General features: G+C 33.6%; 1 protein-coding gene and 1 non-coding gene across 2 annotated transcripts; both read left to right on the top strand.

Moving 5' to 3' along the window:
- The first annotated feature begins 63 nt into the window (after nt 1-63).
- Nucleotides 64-136, top strand: Trnai-aau (transfer RNA isoleucine (anticodon AAU)). The gene has a single exon. It is a non-coding gene; the product is annotated as a tRNA-Ile (tRNA).
- Nucleotides 137-342: 206 nt separating this feature from the next.
- Nucleotides 343-8,063, top strand: LOC140040324 (aspartate--tRNA ligase, cytoplasmic-like). The gene is made up of 14 exons (XM_072086183.1): nt 343-499; nt 924-1,017; nt 1,217-1,304; nt 1,466-1,558; nt 2,111-2,213; nt 2,496-2,598; nt 2,899-3,042; nt 3,544-3,655; nt 4,083-4,217; nt 4,669-4,760; nt 5,625-5,827; nt 6,320-6,443; nt 6,805-6,916; nt 7,021-8,063. Exons 1-14 carry the CDS (start codon nt 468-470, stop codon nt 7,182-7,184), a joined length of 1,599 nt encoding a protein of 532 aa, XP_071942284.1. The 5' UTR covers nt 343-467; the 3' UTR covers nt 7,185-8,063.
- The last annotated feature ends 7,356 nt before the right edge of the window (nt 8,064-15,419 follow it).

Here is a 15,419-nt window from a genome sequence, read left to right as displayed (position 1 = left end):
GAGAAAAGAATATACAGAGAGTAAAGTGTAAAGTATCATTTGTAATGGCTTTCAGCATGCCAAGGCCGGTTAGCTCAGTCGGCAGAGCGTCGTGCTAATAACGCGAATGTCATGGGTTCGAGCCCCATATCGGCCAGGTGATTTTTTTTCTTTAGCATTCCTGTCACATATTTTTTTTTTTAATAAAGTTGTATAACATTATTATATTTATTTCATTGTTGTTTAGATACGTTTTTAAATTTATTTTATGTAATATTTTAAAAACATTTGTACACTTTCAGAAAACTGTACCGGCAATTCGGTCGTTGAGGGCTCCTGTCTTTTTAAAGGGCCTCTTGCTGTTGTTCTTCAACGTGTCTGCTTCGTCTAGCTGGACTAACTGTAGGCCTGGCCCACATTTGCTGCATATTGCATCATTTATTTCATTTTGTTCCACACATTCGGCCACTCAACTTTCTATAAAAAACATGTCTGCCGATCAAGGCGATATGCCACTGGGGTGAGCATTATTCTATGATAGTATTGTAAGTAGGCCTACCCAGACTGTGTGTGAGTGAGTAAGGGTAGGCTAGACCCAGCCCAGACAGGCTTAGTTTAGCCTATCTGGGGAGGGATAGGCTTAGTAGTAGTAGGCCTCTCTCTAGTACTAACTAGCTGCTAGGCTAGACGGAGGCTAGCTAGATCTGCTTATATATTACTCAGTTCAGGCTGTGCCTGACAAACATGGACTTGCTACATACAGTAAATACTGTAAAATATTTTTGTTAAAACAAAAAATGAAATAGGCCTATGTCTTCACTACTACCAACCCCTAATAATTCTGTCCTGAAAGTTTCACCATAATGTGGTTCTTCTGAATGCTTTAAATGGCCTACTGTATCTTATTTTATGTTTGTAATTCTTTCCATATTGTTTTATTTCAGGCCTGATGGTCAACCAATGTCTAAAAAAGCATTGAAAAAGCAGCAAAAAGAAGCAGAAAAGGCTGCAAAGAAAGCTGAAAAGGCAGCAAAACAGGTTTGTAGATAGTCCTAGTATCTGATTGATTTTTTATTTGGTGCCATAATTATTTTATTTCTTTCCAGTGTAGCCCTGTCCTGAGTGTGTTTAATTTGACAAAAAGCTATTGATTGTGAGACCAGTATTTTTGATTTTTGATTTTTTGTTTAAATGTGGTATAATTTCACCCTTTTCGGTTTGTTATTTATTGTGTTAGGCAGCTGAGGTGGAGGCAACAGAAGTGGATGATTTTGCAAAAGATCGTTATGGTGTCGCACCTCTCATTCAGTCTCAGAATGTCCCAGGTCAGTAAACTTCATTCTTGGCATTTGACATCACATACTGTACTGTATTATGATATTTAAAGTTATGCAATGAAGTTGATAATGTTTCGTTCTAGCCTTACCAAGTTTTTTCTACTGTATGTATATTTTTATAAGTTTTTCTTATCTTGTTTTAACTGTAGACCGCACTCTCATAAAGCTTCAAACTCTAGGAGTAGAAAAGGATGGTGAGACGGTATGGCTACGTGCAAGGTTACATACAAGTCGTAGTAAAGGTAGTTTAATTTAATTCTTATGGTATATAATACCATTTATATTATACTAACTAGATGGTCAACTAGGTGGCAGCAAAATAATGTAAAAAGGACAGGGAGTCCTCAACATGGCTGCCGTATCAAAATCAAATTTGTAAAAAAATAATATCCTACTGCATATTATAAAGAACCACATAAATTGGTATATATTTTTACAATCTTTATACAATTAATTCTCTTGTTAATAGCATTAAATGACTTAATACTCAGCAAAATTTTATTTTTCCAAGTATTAAGTCATTTAGTGCTTGCTTTGTTTGTTAGCACGATAGCGCCTACAGTTATTATTCTGGATATTTCAGTGTTAATAGGTATATACATACAGAACTTGCCTATTGAAATTGAAGAAAATTGGTTCATTGATAACTTCACAAATAAAAAAGAACAATCTGTATGGGCCAAAACATCAACATGCAACCTCTTTTACAATATTTTGCCAAGTACTTCACTCAGTTTCTGAGTGCTTTTATTTATTGGTATTGGTTCAATTAATTTTTTTTTTTTTTTAAACAGGTAAACAATGTTTTATTGTCCTTCGTCAGCAACAGTTTACTATACAGGGGCTGGTAGCAGTTAGTGAAATCGTCAGTAAAGGAATGGTTAAATTTGCTGCAACGTAAGATACTATTATTATTCATAATATAAACATTAATTAAAACTTAAATTTGTGGTGGATATTTGATTAATAGAAACATTTATTTAAAGATATAATGTCACATAATAGTTATTCACTTTGACCAAAAACTGGATAAAAACAAATTCTTTACCTGAAAAAATGTAAATTTATTAATCTTCATTTTTCATATTTTTGGGAGGCACAACATCTTTAAATACTTATATTATACACAGACAAGAGTATAAAACAAATTTGTTAACTTTTGTAAATCGTTTTTCTTAGTGTTACTAAAGAGTCAATTGTGGACATTGAAGGCACTGTCCTTAAAGTGGGACAAGCGGTTGAAGGATGTACTCAACAAGATGTAGAGCTTCATGTCAAACAGGTAAAAAACCAGTTGGTTTCTATCAAACTTGATGTGACAAAATATGTGATGTGTCCATATATGGACATGATGATGTCGTATCACTACCATATCTGGGAATATCACTCACATATTTTTTCCTTGTTAGTTTGCTCATTTTGTTAGATTGTGTACAACTAGCAAAGATTTGCTAGTGGATAGAAAAGGTTTCTAGCCCTTCTGTACATGTATATCAGTATACAGTAGGTTCAGAACGTCTATTGCAGTTGATTAGGGAAGTCTACTAATTTGGCTAATTATCACGTTCTACTTTATTTATAGATGTTTGTTATAAGTGCTGCTGAGCCTAGACTACCATTACAAATTGATGATGCATCCAGACCGGTGACGGAGGATGAGGATGGTAACCAAGGACCAACTGTTAATCAGGACACACGATTGGACAACAGAATCATTGATCTTAGGGTTAGCTAATTATAATAATAATTTATTGAACATACACTTTTCTAACGGTGGCACACTTCGACATGAAGGTGTGTTCTACAAACAAAATTTACTAAAAATAATGCTAACTACAAAATATATAATAATATTAATAAAAATGTAATATTAATGATAGTAGTGTGAAAGTAATGATAATAACCTAAAGTACCAAAAGTTTCTTAAATCAACATGAAATTAATGACATATTAATTCAAATTAATACAAATAATATATAGTAATAATAAGTTTTACACAACACCACAAACAGTTTAATTTAAGAGATCAGTTTATTTTCATTATACAAAATGTTTTTGTTACATCATGACAAATAAACAGAATTAGTCAATTTTCAGTTTCAATCTCGCATAATAGATTAATTTTATTGTATCGTATGAATTTAAATCCCTTATCCCTTTTTTAAAAATGTAATAATCATGTTTGTTTGCAAAAAACATTATTTAAATGTATGAATTCTTTTTTCAGACGACAACTAACCAGGCTATATTTCGAATAGAGGGCGGTGTTTGTGAACTATTTAGGGAAGCATTGAGAGCAGAGGGTTTTACTGAAATACATACACCAAAAATTATATCAGGTGATTCATTAACTTTTACATACACAAAAGATTATATCAGGTGGTTTATTAACTTAGTTTTTATTTCAACAATAAATTAATTTGTCTTAATTATTAAATGTAATTTTATTTTATTTACTACTATACTACAATATTTGATCTACTGTAATAATTGATTTAAGAGTTGGTACTGTGTCTTAGTTGTTGACATGTTTGCATCCCAAGGTCTTGGTTCAAATCATGTCACTGATTTATATTCCAGTCAATGCAGCAACACTATCTAAGTTTAATATGAGATTAGGTATAAAAATAATTTACTTCCCTGTTATCTTTTGTCATGTATTTGTTCAATGGTACATAATAACATATTTTTTATGAATATTTCCAGTAATGATTTTGTGTCATAAAAAAAGTTGATACAGTATTATTTCTTTTTTTTTATGTACAGCTGCAAGTGAAGGTGGTGCAAACGTCTTCCAGGTTTCATATTTCAAGACAAAAGCCTTTCTTGCTCAGTCTCCTCAACTTTACAAACAGATGGCAATTTGTAGTGACTTTGATAGAGTTTTTACAATTGGAGGAAGTTAGTAGAGTACTTTGTCTTATGGCAACATTTCCCATCTACCTTATTTATAATCTAGAAATTAATTCTCTGTATAATTGGTAGTTGTTACGCATAATTCTACATCTCTCTTCTGAATTTCTTTCTTGATTACAGTTTACAATAATATTTAAAAACAAACAAGAAAAATGCAATAATTTGAAGGGTATGTGATCTAGGAAAGATCAAAACACATTGAAAATGAGTTTATCAATGACCATTTTGTTAGTTATGTGACCTATTTCTTAATTTTATACCATAATGATGAATTGATAAAATGGGAAATCCATTTCTTCAGATAACCGATTTCAAGCTTATATTGGTGCATTAATTCACCCATCTATTGACTTGCCCATGCATGCATTAATCCATCCATTTAGCCAATCAATGTAAATAGATTCACTATTCAACTCCTTATTTCTTATTTCTATAGTTTTTCGGGCAGAAGATTCCAATACTCATCGTCACTTGACAGAGTTTGTTGGCTTGGATGTTGAAATGGCCTTTAACTATCATTATCATGAGGTAAATTAATTGTTTGTTTTACATCCAATTAAACCTTATAATAGTAAACACACAATACTGTATTGTAATACTGTACCTTGTGTGGTCCCACAATATTTGTATGGTCTATTAAATAAAAATAATAACTTCTATTATTATGTGGACACCTGAAAGCAATAAAGTGTCCCCAGAATAGGGGTGTCCGAAATGAGGGCTTCTGCCGTAGTTCAATTCAATTATTTTATTTTGTCAAGCACTCTGGCTCGAAAATGTTCTTGCTTGTCATGTATATAAAAAACATTAAAAATATGATAAAATGGGTAAAAATATGATAAAATGGGTAAAATACAAACAGTTTGACACCAAGGGGTAAAATACAAACAGTTTGACACCAAGGGGTAAAATACAAACAGTTTGACACCAAGGGGTAAAATACAAACAGTTTGACACCAAGGGGTAAAATACAAACAGTAGGACACCAAGGGGTAAAATACAAACAGTAGGACACCAAGGGGTAAAATACAAACAGTAGGACACCAAGGGGTAAAATACAAACAGTAGGACACCAAGGGGTAAAATACAATAGCAAAAATTACAAGGTTAAAACATGGCAATAGTAGAAAACAGTGTCATATAAAAAATGGATAAAAGTATGTTCACCTGTTCACCTAATTTGCATTAGTTACCAACAAATGTTTGAATGCCTTTGGAAATAAATCAACTTCTTGCATAATATTTCCTTAGTTGGTTTATTATTCCATGGTTTAACCTCATACAATATTTGCTGTGTGTTCTGTGAAATATAGAATTGTCAATCAATTTCTCTAAAATATTCTGAATGAAAATTTTTACTAAAAAGATTTTTATCTTTGTTGTGCTTAACAGGTTTTGAAAGTAATAGGCAAAATGTTTAATTACATTTTTGCTGGCTTGCGTGACCGATATGCAAGTGAGATCAAGATGGTCAGCAAGCAGTTTCCCGCGGAACCTTTCAAGTTCCTTGATCCTCCACTTATACTGGAGTTTCCTGAAGCTGTTCAGATGTTGAGAGATAACGGTGTTGAAATGGGAGATGAAGATGATCTCAGGTGCGTCAGATACAATTATTTATTTTATCTTATGTTACCATCGCCTAAATAAAATTAGAAATTTTTGGTTTCTTTATTATGCTGATATTTGAATTAATAAACTGAGATTGAACAAAAGGTATGTTTCTTTGTAGTTTTGATAGAGTCTCTGGATATTAGTATAGCTTGTCTACTGTACAAAGGTAGCCTCTTCAAACCTTTATAAAAGTTGTTTTATGAATGCTGGCATCATCCACATAAAACATATTTTTATAACGTCAACTACAATATATATATATTTGTATAGCAATGTAAAAGTGCTTTGACCTACTTGTTACTTAATATATTAAGTATATTCTTATATTAATATTATATATTAAATATAAATAATTTTATAGTTCACTAAAAAAGTTTATTTAAAACAGATCATTATTCAGAAAATGTACTCCTTGCCTACATTTGAATCTTCTAAGTAGTTTAGTTGGTTACAGTATATATATATTGGTCTTATAGTACACCTAATGAAAAATTCCTTGGACGACTTGTAAAGAAGAAGTACGACACTGATTTCTACATGTTGGACAAATACCCATTGGCTGTCCGTCCTTTCTACACTATGCCTGATCCAAACAATCCAGTAAGTGCAAAAGAAAGTATATAAAAATTGGTTTGCGACCACTGTCCTGGTGAATCTTAGGCTTTGTTTCAGCAGCCAAAAATTAACTGATAACAATTTACCGATAATTAACCAATAAACTACCTGTTGAAACAGGGTTTAACCGATTACACTCGAGAAAAATTAACCGATAATTATCTCATTCAAATCAGATAATTATTGGATAAATGCAATTTTTAACCTTTTACCAGAAGGACAAATTGTTGCAATGTGATTGGTAATGACTGATCATGCACACTTTATTGATTAAAATAATAATTTTGTTTTGGCTGTGGAAACACAGCCTTGAAGTAAAATACTTTACCTTTTTTTAAATTAACAGAAAGCATCAAACTCTTACGATATGTTTATGAGAGGTGAAGAGATTTTGTCAGGAGCTCAGAGGATCCACGACCCAGAACTGTTGGTAGAGAGAGCAAAAGCGCATGAAATACGTAAGTAAACATATTTTATTGTGCTTTGCTTTTTGCAACATTATTTTTGGTATTTTGTCTTATTTTACTGACATTGTGTTTTTGGAAAAAATATTTTTTTTTAGCCTTGGATACCATCCAATCTTACATCGACTCTTTCAAATTCGGAGCACCTCCGCATGGCGGTGGAGGTATAGGTTTGGAACGTGTCACCATGTTGTACCTCGGACTTGATAACATTCGTAAGACTTCTATGTTCCCACGTGACCCTAAGCGTCTGACCCCATAAGGTGACAATGATAGTTGTCACAGGTTTTTTTGTCATTAAATAGTGTACTTATTTTCTCAATTGTAGAAATAGAATTTTCAACTCGGAACTAAATCAGTAGTCGTATGATTACACATATATACAAATAATTTATAATTTGCCAACTAACTTTTTATTTAATTCAGTGTTTATCAGTAATTATACTTTATGATTTAACTATCACCTACTGGCGATTATTTTTAGAAATAAAATGATATGTATTCTGAAAAAAATTAGGACTCTGAAACAGAGTTTGTGTAGTTCTGATAATCTCTGGATCAATCAAAGTTGAACAGCAAAATTGAATCTTCAAAGACAAGATTATTGCAAAAATTATTATGAAAAATGAAATTTTTTATAATTGAAGTGAAATTAAGCATTTGTAAACTAAACTTGGAAACTATTTTACAGTATTAAAACGTTTATAAAACGATATGTTAAAGAAAGCCACTGAAACATAACACGATTTTCCAGAGTTTTATTTAGTGTTCAATATTCCATAGGCATTGTTTGTGCCATTTTTTCCTATAAAGAATTACCCCTCTTTATTCGTCCAAGGCGAATCCGTGGTGGGGAAAATATAATAAAAAATATTAACTATGAAATCTTGTAGTTTTTAATTTGTCATTATGTTGTTCTGTTCTGTATATAAGTTTGATACAAATCAATATAAACAGTAAAACGTTAGCAGAGACGAAGCAGATTGTTGTTGTACACTATACACGAGGCCTATTTTGGCTTTCAAGTGCAAATACTCCTTCTCATTTGGGCCCATACAACACCCGCGAAATATCTTCCCCACCCCGCCATGTAGTGCATGCTTGTCTGGTTTCAAGGTCCTGTTTTGATCTAGACATCAGTTGTTAAATATTTAAGCATCCAAAGGCAACTTAATCAATATTCATTGTATATGTACGTATTATAGTCATTAGACCTTATGTTCATAGCCACATTATACTTATTGTTTCATGTATACACACTGGCATTGTTTCCAATGTTGTTAGAAACTTTGGTCTATTGTTTCCACTTCAAAAGAGGTAATCTTGACGGGTCTCTACATAGCAACTTAATGGTGGTGTTCTGTTTTTTTTTGACAGGCACGCCCAGTGTCACCGGTAAGCCTTAAAACGCTTATACCTCAATGATACACCTCAATGTCATTATTTATTGTCGTTAAGGCCGGTTTCGGGACACCCCTGGGGGACATTTTCCATGAAACAATTGAATTGAAATATATATTTATACTGGGTAACCTCTTCAGTCAAAGACTGGTCTCCCAGAGGGCCCAGTTGGTGATCAGTGGCTGTGATGTACTAATACACCGGGGTAACCCCCTACTCGTCTCGAAAGATGTACTAGGTTCTTTAAAGTGCACACGAGCTAGATGTGTACACTGGATCTACGGTTTATAGTCCTTATCCGAGAAGACTGGTTCTACCACCAGAACCATGGAGTGAGTGAGCCTCGAACCGGCCCTTGCCGATGTTATGGCTACGTAATTACGGTTCCACTGTCTTAACCGCTCGGCCACTTACTCACTACAAACGAGGGTTGTGTTTGAATAATACGGATAAATCCCTATTCAGGGGACACTACCAAAGTTCTACTGTATTTATTTCTATTACATTTTTCAATACCATGAAAGTCCCAATGGTCTAATTATCAGGACATCTGCATATCAAGCAGAAGGTTCCTGGTTCGAATCTCGGTTGGGGCGGTTTAGAATTTGTTTTGTGCCCGTGGTGTTTATAATACATACATATAATATAATGCAATATGTAGCACAAGCGAATGTTTGTGGAACAATAGGATTAAGCTAATGTCATCTGTTTCCAAGATACATTTTATTGCTATCATCAGTGATCCTCACTACCGGTGTCAGTCGTATTATTTATTTGCTTGAATGTGAATGATGATGTTTGCCCCAGAAACACTATTGCAATCCTTTGACTTCCGAATGTACCGGTATTGGGATAAAGGTTATTTAGGCAGTACAAATGCTATACAACTACCATGCGAATGAATCGTGTAAGATTCGAATTCATCTGTTTGATATATGTTAAACGGCAAACCCCATAATGCCTATTTTGGTGATTTTTTGTAAACGTTCAGTTATCATTTTCTAAATTTCAAAAAATCCCCACGAAAGGTATCGAGTATAAGTGTAGAAAATAACATCGCTTCTCTCGGATTTCACTAGAACAGGGCAAGTGATGCTCGGACTGGTTTCTCTAACTATAATTGGGCTACGGCCTGGTAGTTTTCCCCACCTCCTCTTTTCGCCACCTCCTCTTTTCCCCACCTCCTCTTTTCCCCACCTCCTCTTTTCACCAACGGGAGTTCTGCTCAAAATGAGTTTTCACAGTAATAACTATCGAGCAGGTAAATATATTTTAAGGTAAACATGATATTAATTTGATTTCAACTTTATGCGAGAAGACCCATGACTTGCAAACAATTAAGGAACGTTGTATATGGAAATCGGGTTCTTGACATGAAAGTCAATCATAAGTTTACCCTAAATGAGACCAATTGCATCCCATGTGCTTGTTGAAATTCCAAAGTGTGTTGTTGCTAAAAATGGAAATGATCTCTCACCTAATGTTAATACTATGACGTGATGATAGATCCTACCTCAATATTTCTTTTTGACCTAGATACATTTTTTTTTAATTCACCGAGGAATAGTTCATAAATCTGATTCAAATCTTTCGTAATTTGATTTATAAAATTTATTTTTATAACGCGCCTGATGTGAAAGAATTAAAAGAAGTTTAAATCATGTTATCAAAATTAAATTGTTACTTTGATATGATAATGCACGGTGCGCAAAAATGTATGGGCCGAAGACTTAATAGATTCAATTTATGGCATTTAATGATATATTTCCCCCCCCCCCAAAAAAAAATATTATATAACACATTTTTTTAATATGCCATTTTAGGGTCACATAATAGTTATTCATTTTTACCAAAAAATAGATTGAAAAAAAAATATACCTGAAAAAATGTAATTTAAAGTAAAACAATACTTATATTGTCTGTCAGACAGTGGTTTTTAAAAATAAACGTTTCTTTTGTCTCTTTTATAAGTGAAATAATTTTTTTTTTTTACAGAAGTGAGTAACTTTATTAAAACTGCAAAGTGGCCTGTTTAAATCTGATTTTATTAATGTTTGGGGGACAATACATGTTTAATGTATATTGTTGTTGTCTCCCGTTCGGTGTTTTTAGTTAGTTTAATCCCTTTTCTCTCTGTGGAGAATAGGACCCTGTTTTTTTTATTCCGGATATTTATGTCGTGCCCCATAGGCGGATTCGAAGTGTTCGGCAAATACAATGCGAAAGATCTAACAAGTTATAAGTTCAGTACTTTACGATGAAACCCTCTAAATATGGACCCGCCATTGGTACCTTCCATACCTATCATTATCATGATGCGTGCAATCAATCTCTGCGATAATTGTTGAATTATGAATTAATTGAAATGTATTAGGCCTACTATCTACAATACCGTGTAGCCAATCGTTACGGGTTTTCCCCAATTACTGTATTGTAAGCACCTGTATTTTTTGTTGTTGAAAAACCTCATTTATTAAAACTATGAACTACGGTGAAATTACTCAGTAGTCGCAATAGTCTGTTTTTATAAGAAATAATAGCATAAATGAAACTATAAGAAAGTATATATACTATAAACAGTCTAGTCTGGCATATCGTGCATCATGTACATGGATAATTTGTTCTTAAATGTTGCCACAGAGAAGTGGTCGCACATTAGAGGACATTTTTATCGATGGTCTTTAATTTCAGATGGGTAGTGTCGTATGATTGATACACTGACGGGATACTTTATGGCACATTTTTATGTTCGATGCGTTGGTCGTTTTTACTTATGACATGATGACAGATGTGTGTCGTGTGGTTGATGTAACTGGCCATTATAAAATATTATACCTACTATATCATTTTTTAGGATTTAGCTGAACTTACGCCCCCTCCCCCAACACATACACACCAACATCAAAATGTACACAATAACGTGGGGCCTACGTTAATACAATGGGGTAAGGAGCTATTTAAAAATCCCCCAGCCCTTTATGAACTTTTGAAGCCTAAATGTTCCGAATCCTTTCCCTGTTTAGTAATTCCCACCTACCCGCTTCCCATTCGTACATCACCCCAATAACATGTCTGTCATGATAGACAGGCCTAGTATGTGTTAGCTGCAATCGTATACAGTCTATGCCAAAGGTTAGTTCTCTTAGACAACGCATAACATTGTTATATATTGTTCTTCGGGCCTTAGGTCTAAACATACTTACTATGTTAGCTTAACCAACGGCATTGAACATAAAAAATAGTGACGTCACAGAATCCTTGATAGAAGTCCAACTATTGAAGATACCCTAATGACTGTGGTAAATAATAAACTATTGTCTGTTCTTTGTTAGTGGATCATCCTTTGTTAGTTTAATTGTTATGTACTTATTGTCCGTTGTTGTTATAAATAAATTAAAGAAAACTAATTAAGTCGTTTAGACTGCCAACGGGAATTTTTCATCTTATATTAGCGATCAATCAAACCAATTCTGACAACTTTTTTTTTAAAGAGTCAAGAAGTGAAAAACATTTTTTAATATTTAAAATATATTACGTTGTGAATAATGTCAATTAGTCGAGTTGAATGCATTGGTGTAGTAAAATGTCTTTTACCACAAGTCCAGGATACCTTGGTTTTTCAAATCGAATATGAGCCAATGTTGTCCCTCATAACGCACTACAATCCCAATATTTTTTTTATCTTTCATGGTTAACCACCACCTTTATTTATTCAGTTTTTTCAATTCAATTTTTTATACATACTTCTATCTTTTGTTCATCGTAATATTCCGTTTTTGTATCTTTTGATTGTTATTTTAACACATATTTCATACAATCCCAATGTTTGCTCCTCTCCTATGTCACATAAATTTCCATGGAATGTTGTTATAATGCATTTTCATTCATCATTTGAAATAAACCTTTTTTTCGAACAAATAGTTTGAACTCCGCGAATTCAAATGCTCAGTAGTTTGCCTATTATCTTAATGAGTGATTTACAATAAGGTGTTGTTATTCGGTCTAGATTCCATTATGTGATTGTTGCATAATAGAGGCCAATTAGTGGGTAACAGAATGAGATGTGACCGAGTAAGCCTACGTAATCCGGCTAATCGAACATTAGAGTGTTTAAATCTTATTGGTCGATGAATTGACAGATGGTCGCCATGGTTCTACTGTATAACCTATATTTTACGCTCCTCCTCCTTCTTTACATTCTACTCACAATTTTCCTACCTTGGCGTTCTTCCATCAACTGCAAACGTGAATAATGTTCTTATATATTTAGTAAAAAGGATAATACATTTGTAGTTCGTTGATATCATGTTTCTACAACTAGTCATTTTGATAAAGTTTAGTTTTTAACCAAGAAAACTGTAGTAATACGGTGATCAGGATTTGTTTAAATACGGTTTAGTTTTACTATTGTGAAAACTTTTTGAAAGCGACTAGACAAGATTGTAATATAAGTGTGTATTTTTACTTTGGAAAAGCGGCCTGGAAAGTATTTGTTATAGAATTACTTTGTTTTAACCAAGATCGACTGGAAAGAGTATAATACTAATACTCGTTTCTTTTTCACCTGAATGTATTTCATAAAAGTATATTTGTTATAGATTTACTGATTTACTTTTGAAATGAACTGGACAAATGTTAATATAAGTTTATTATGTTTTGGACAACTTTGGAAAGTTAACTGAAAGAATTTGTTTTTTTAACCAACACAACTTGGCAAAGTGAACTGCAGGAAATATTGGTATTCAAGTTGCAGTTTCAAAGTGAACCAAAACCTAAAGAAAGTAAACTGGAAACAAGTTTAATTTGTTTCGTCCTTAAGAAACTTTGGATAAGCGACCTGAAAAGATTTGAATGTGAGCTTAGTTTTTATCTGTAACTAGAAATTATGTATAAAACGATTTAAAACAAATACTATAATAGTATTGAGTGTGTGAGAAAACACCAAAGTGAACCATTTTTTATACGGAATTTTAACAGATGCGTGTACGGTATGTTTCACAAGCCCACCTTGTGCGCTAGTCTTCCACAGATCAAAGCCTCTGAAAACTTCTTAAAAAAGGAAATTAAAAGACTGGATTATAACCAGACGCAGATACAGAAGAATATTGATATGGAGAAAGATATTATACGGAAATCATTATTAGACATTAAAGACGTAAAACAGGATAAAGTCCGGCAGACTCAGTCGAACTTACTCCTTCGACCTGATGTACAAAACGATAACGCGATGCTACCGCTACGATCAAAGTCGAGCGGACCGCGCATGGGCAGACGGCATTCTCTTCCCGCGTCAATGCTATTTTCTAAAGATCATAACGATACTCAAATAAGCAAATTAAAGTTATCTAAAAGTTATGGTGATGAAAGTTCTTGTGCTTTCACACGTCTTGCTCAGCCCAAGCATGCGGTTGATTCGTTTAGATACATGTCTTCACAAAGAAAACAAATTAACATAGACGATGTTAATCTTGTAGATAAATCAGCGAGATTACAGAGAAGAAGCAGTGTTTCTGCTCTGTACGCTTTTAAACATCGGGATGAAAATACTGTTCAATCAACATCATCTTCAATGTTTGTTGTCAAACAAAAAATGGAAGATTCAACCGTTGCTGATTTACAGACTGATTCAAATACTGAGACTCGTAGTAGATTGGCTCCTTGGGAAGAACATGAGACATATACAGAAGCAGAAGCAGAGATATATAACACAAGTGGAGCAATAAAACGATGGCAGAAAATCAACATCATGTCTCCTGTTCAGGAAGATAATGTTTCTGATGACGAAACAGAAGACGATGATTCTGACGCGGATCAAACAGAAGATAGCGTAACGGAAACAAAAACGGATAGTAACAGTACAAATGAACAGGACAAACAAGAGGAAGATACAACCCTACAAAATACTAAAGTACGAAAAAAGAAAAAGATTAAAAAGAAAAAAGGAAACGAGTTGAAAGTAAACAAATTGAAACCAGTAAAGCGTGAACCGTGCGCTGACAAACATTCACGCACCATTCTTTCTACTCGGCAACCAAACAAACCAAAGGATAATAAAATTGAAAATAATAACAATACTACTTGCAGTAACAGCAAGCCTGATAATAATGACAGTATAATAAAAAACCTTCAACGTATTCAAAGTGCCCGACGACGACATAGCATTTCCTATATTGCTGATAATATATGCGAGGGAACTCCACGACCACCGCCAATGGAACCGGACAAAGGTATTCCTTTTCGAAGGAGAAGAAAATCTATCAGTTCGGTAGATCCTGCTAAATTCCAGGAGCAGTTGAACATAAGTCGTGAATTGAGGCGATCGTTGCACTATGGAAATCTATCAATACCTTTGAAATTACATCTCGATGAGGAGAAAATGTTGGAAAAAGCGAAACAGTCAGTAGAAGACAAAATTTGGAATGATGTTAGGAATTGTAGATATTTAAGAGGGTATACACCACCCTCTATGAGACCAGTAGATGGAGAAAAGCTTACACTGATGGAGGATACGGACGAGTCTGAATGTAGGTGATTTGGAAACAAAATAATTAACATTGGCGACGCTATAGAGAATGCATGTGATGTGTGACATGGAGATTTTCCAAGAGTTTCCAAATATTATTCAGCAGGAAAACAATTACTTAACATCTCCCAAGGCGGCCCTGTGCATATCGTTTGGACAAGATGACTAGTAAATGCCAATTCAAATCACAATCTCGAAACTACTTGTTTAGATCCCCATATAATAGAAAACTGCTATGTAAGCTTATACATGCATGCGATGGCAATTTTGTGCAACAGTTTTAAAACAAAAATGGAAAAACTAAACGTTTATGATTTACATGACCGCTGTAATTTACCACTAGATACATTATATAATACTTTATTCGATTATGCATAACGCCTATCTCACAGAAGACGACGAAGAAGAACCAAACGTTATATTTGCAAAGACTGTTTTTGTTTATTAACTGCGTTAGGCCCTATAGCAATATTTACATATCCTTTGTGGCACCCACATTTTCCTAGTATTCAACTAAACGTAAAGATGATTAATATCATAAAACACTGTCCTCGGGAAATCAACGTGATCTCT

This window comes from Antedon mediterranea, chromosome 2 (assembly GCF_964355755.1).
Source record: "Antedon mediterranea chromosome 2, ecAntMedi1.1, whole genome shotgun sequence".
NCBI classification, from domain to species: Eukaryota; Metazoa; Echinodermata; class Crinoidea; order Comatulida; family Antedonidae; genus Antedon; species Antedon mediterranea.
The sequence above is the reverse complement of the archived record's forward strand: the minus strand, read 5'-3'. Positions and strand labels throughout refer to the sequence as shown.

Bases quoted from the DNA above. Each gene is read 5' to 3' on its own strand.
- LOC140040324 (XM_072086183.1), top strand. From the start codon at position 468: ATGTCTGCCGATCAAGGCGATATGCCACTGGG. The intron at 500-923 runs GTGAGCATTATT...GTTTTATTTCAG, and splicing joins CAAGGCGATATGCCACTGGG to GCCTGATGGTCAACCAATGT. The intron at 4,761-5,624 runs GTAAATTAATTG...TGTGCTTAACAG, and splicing joins TTAACTATCATTATCATGAG to GTTTTGAAAGTAATAGGCAA.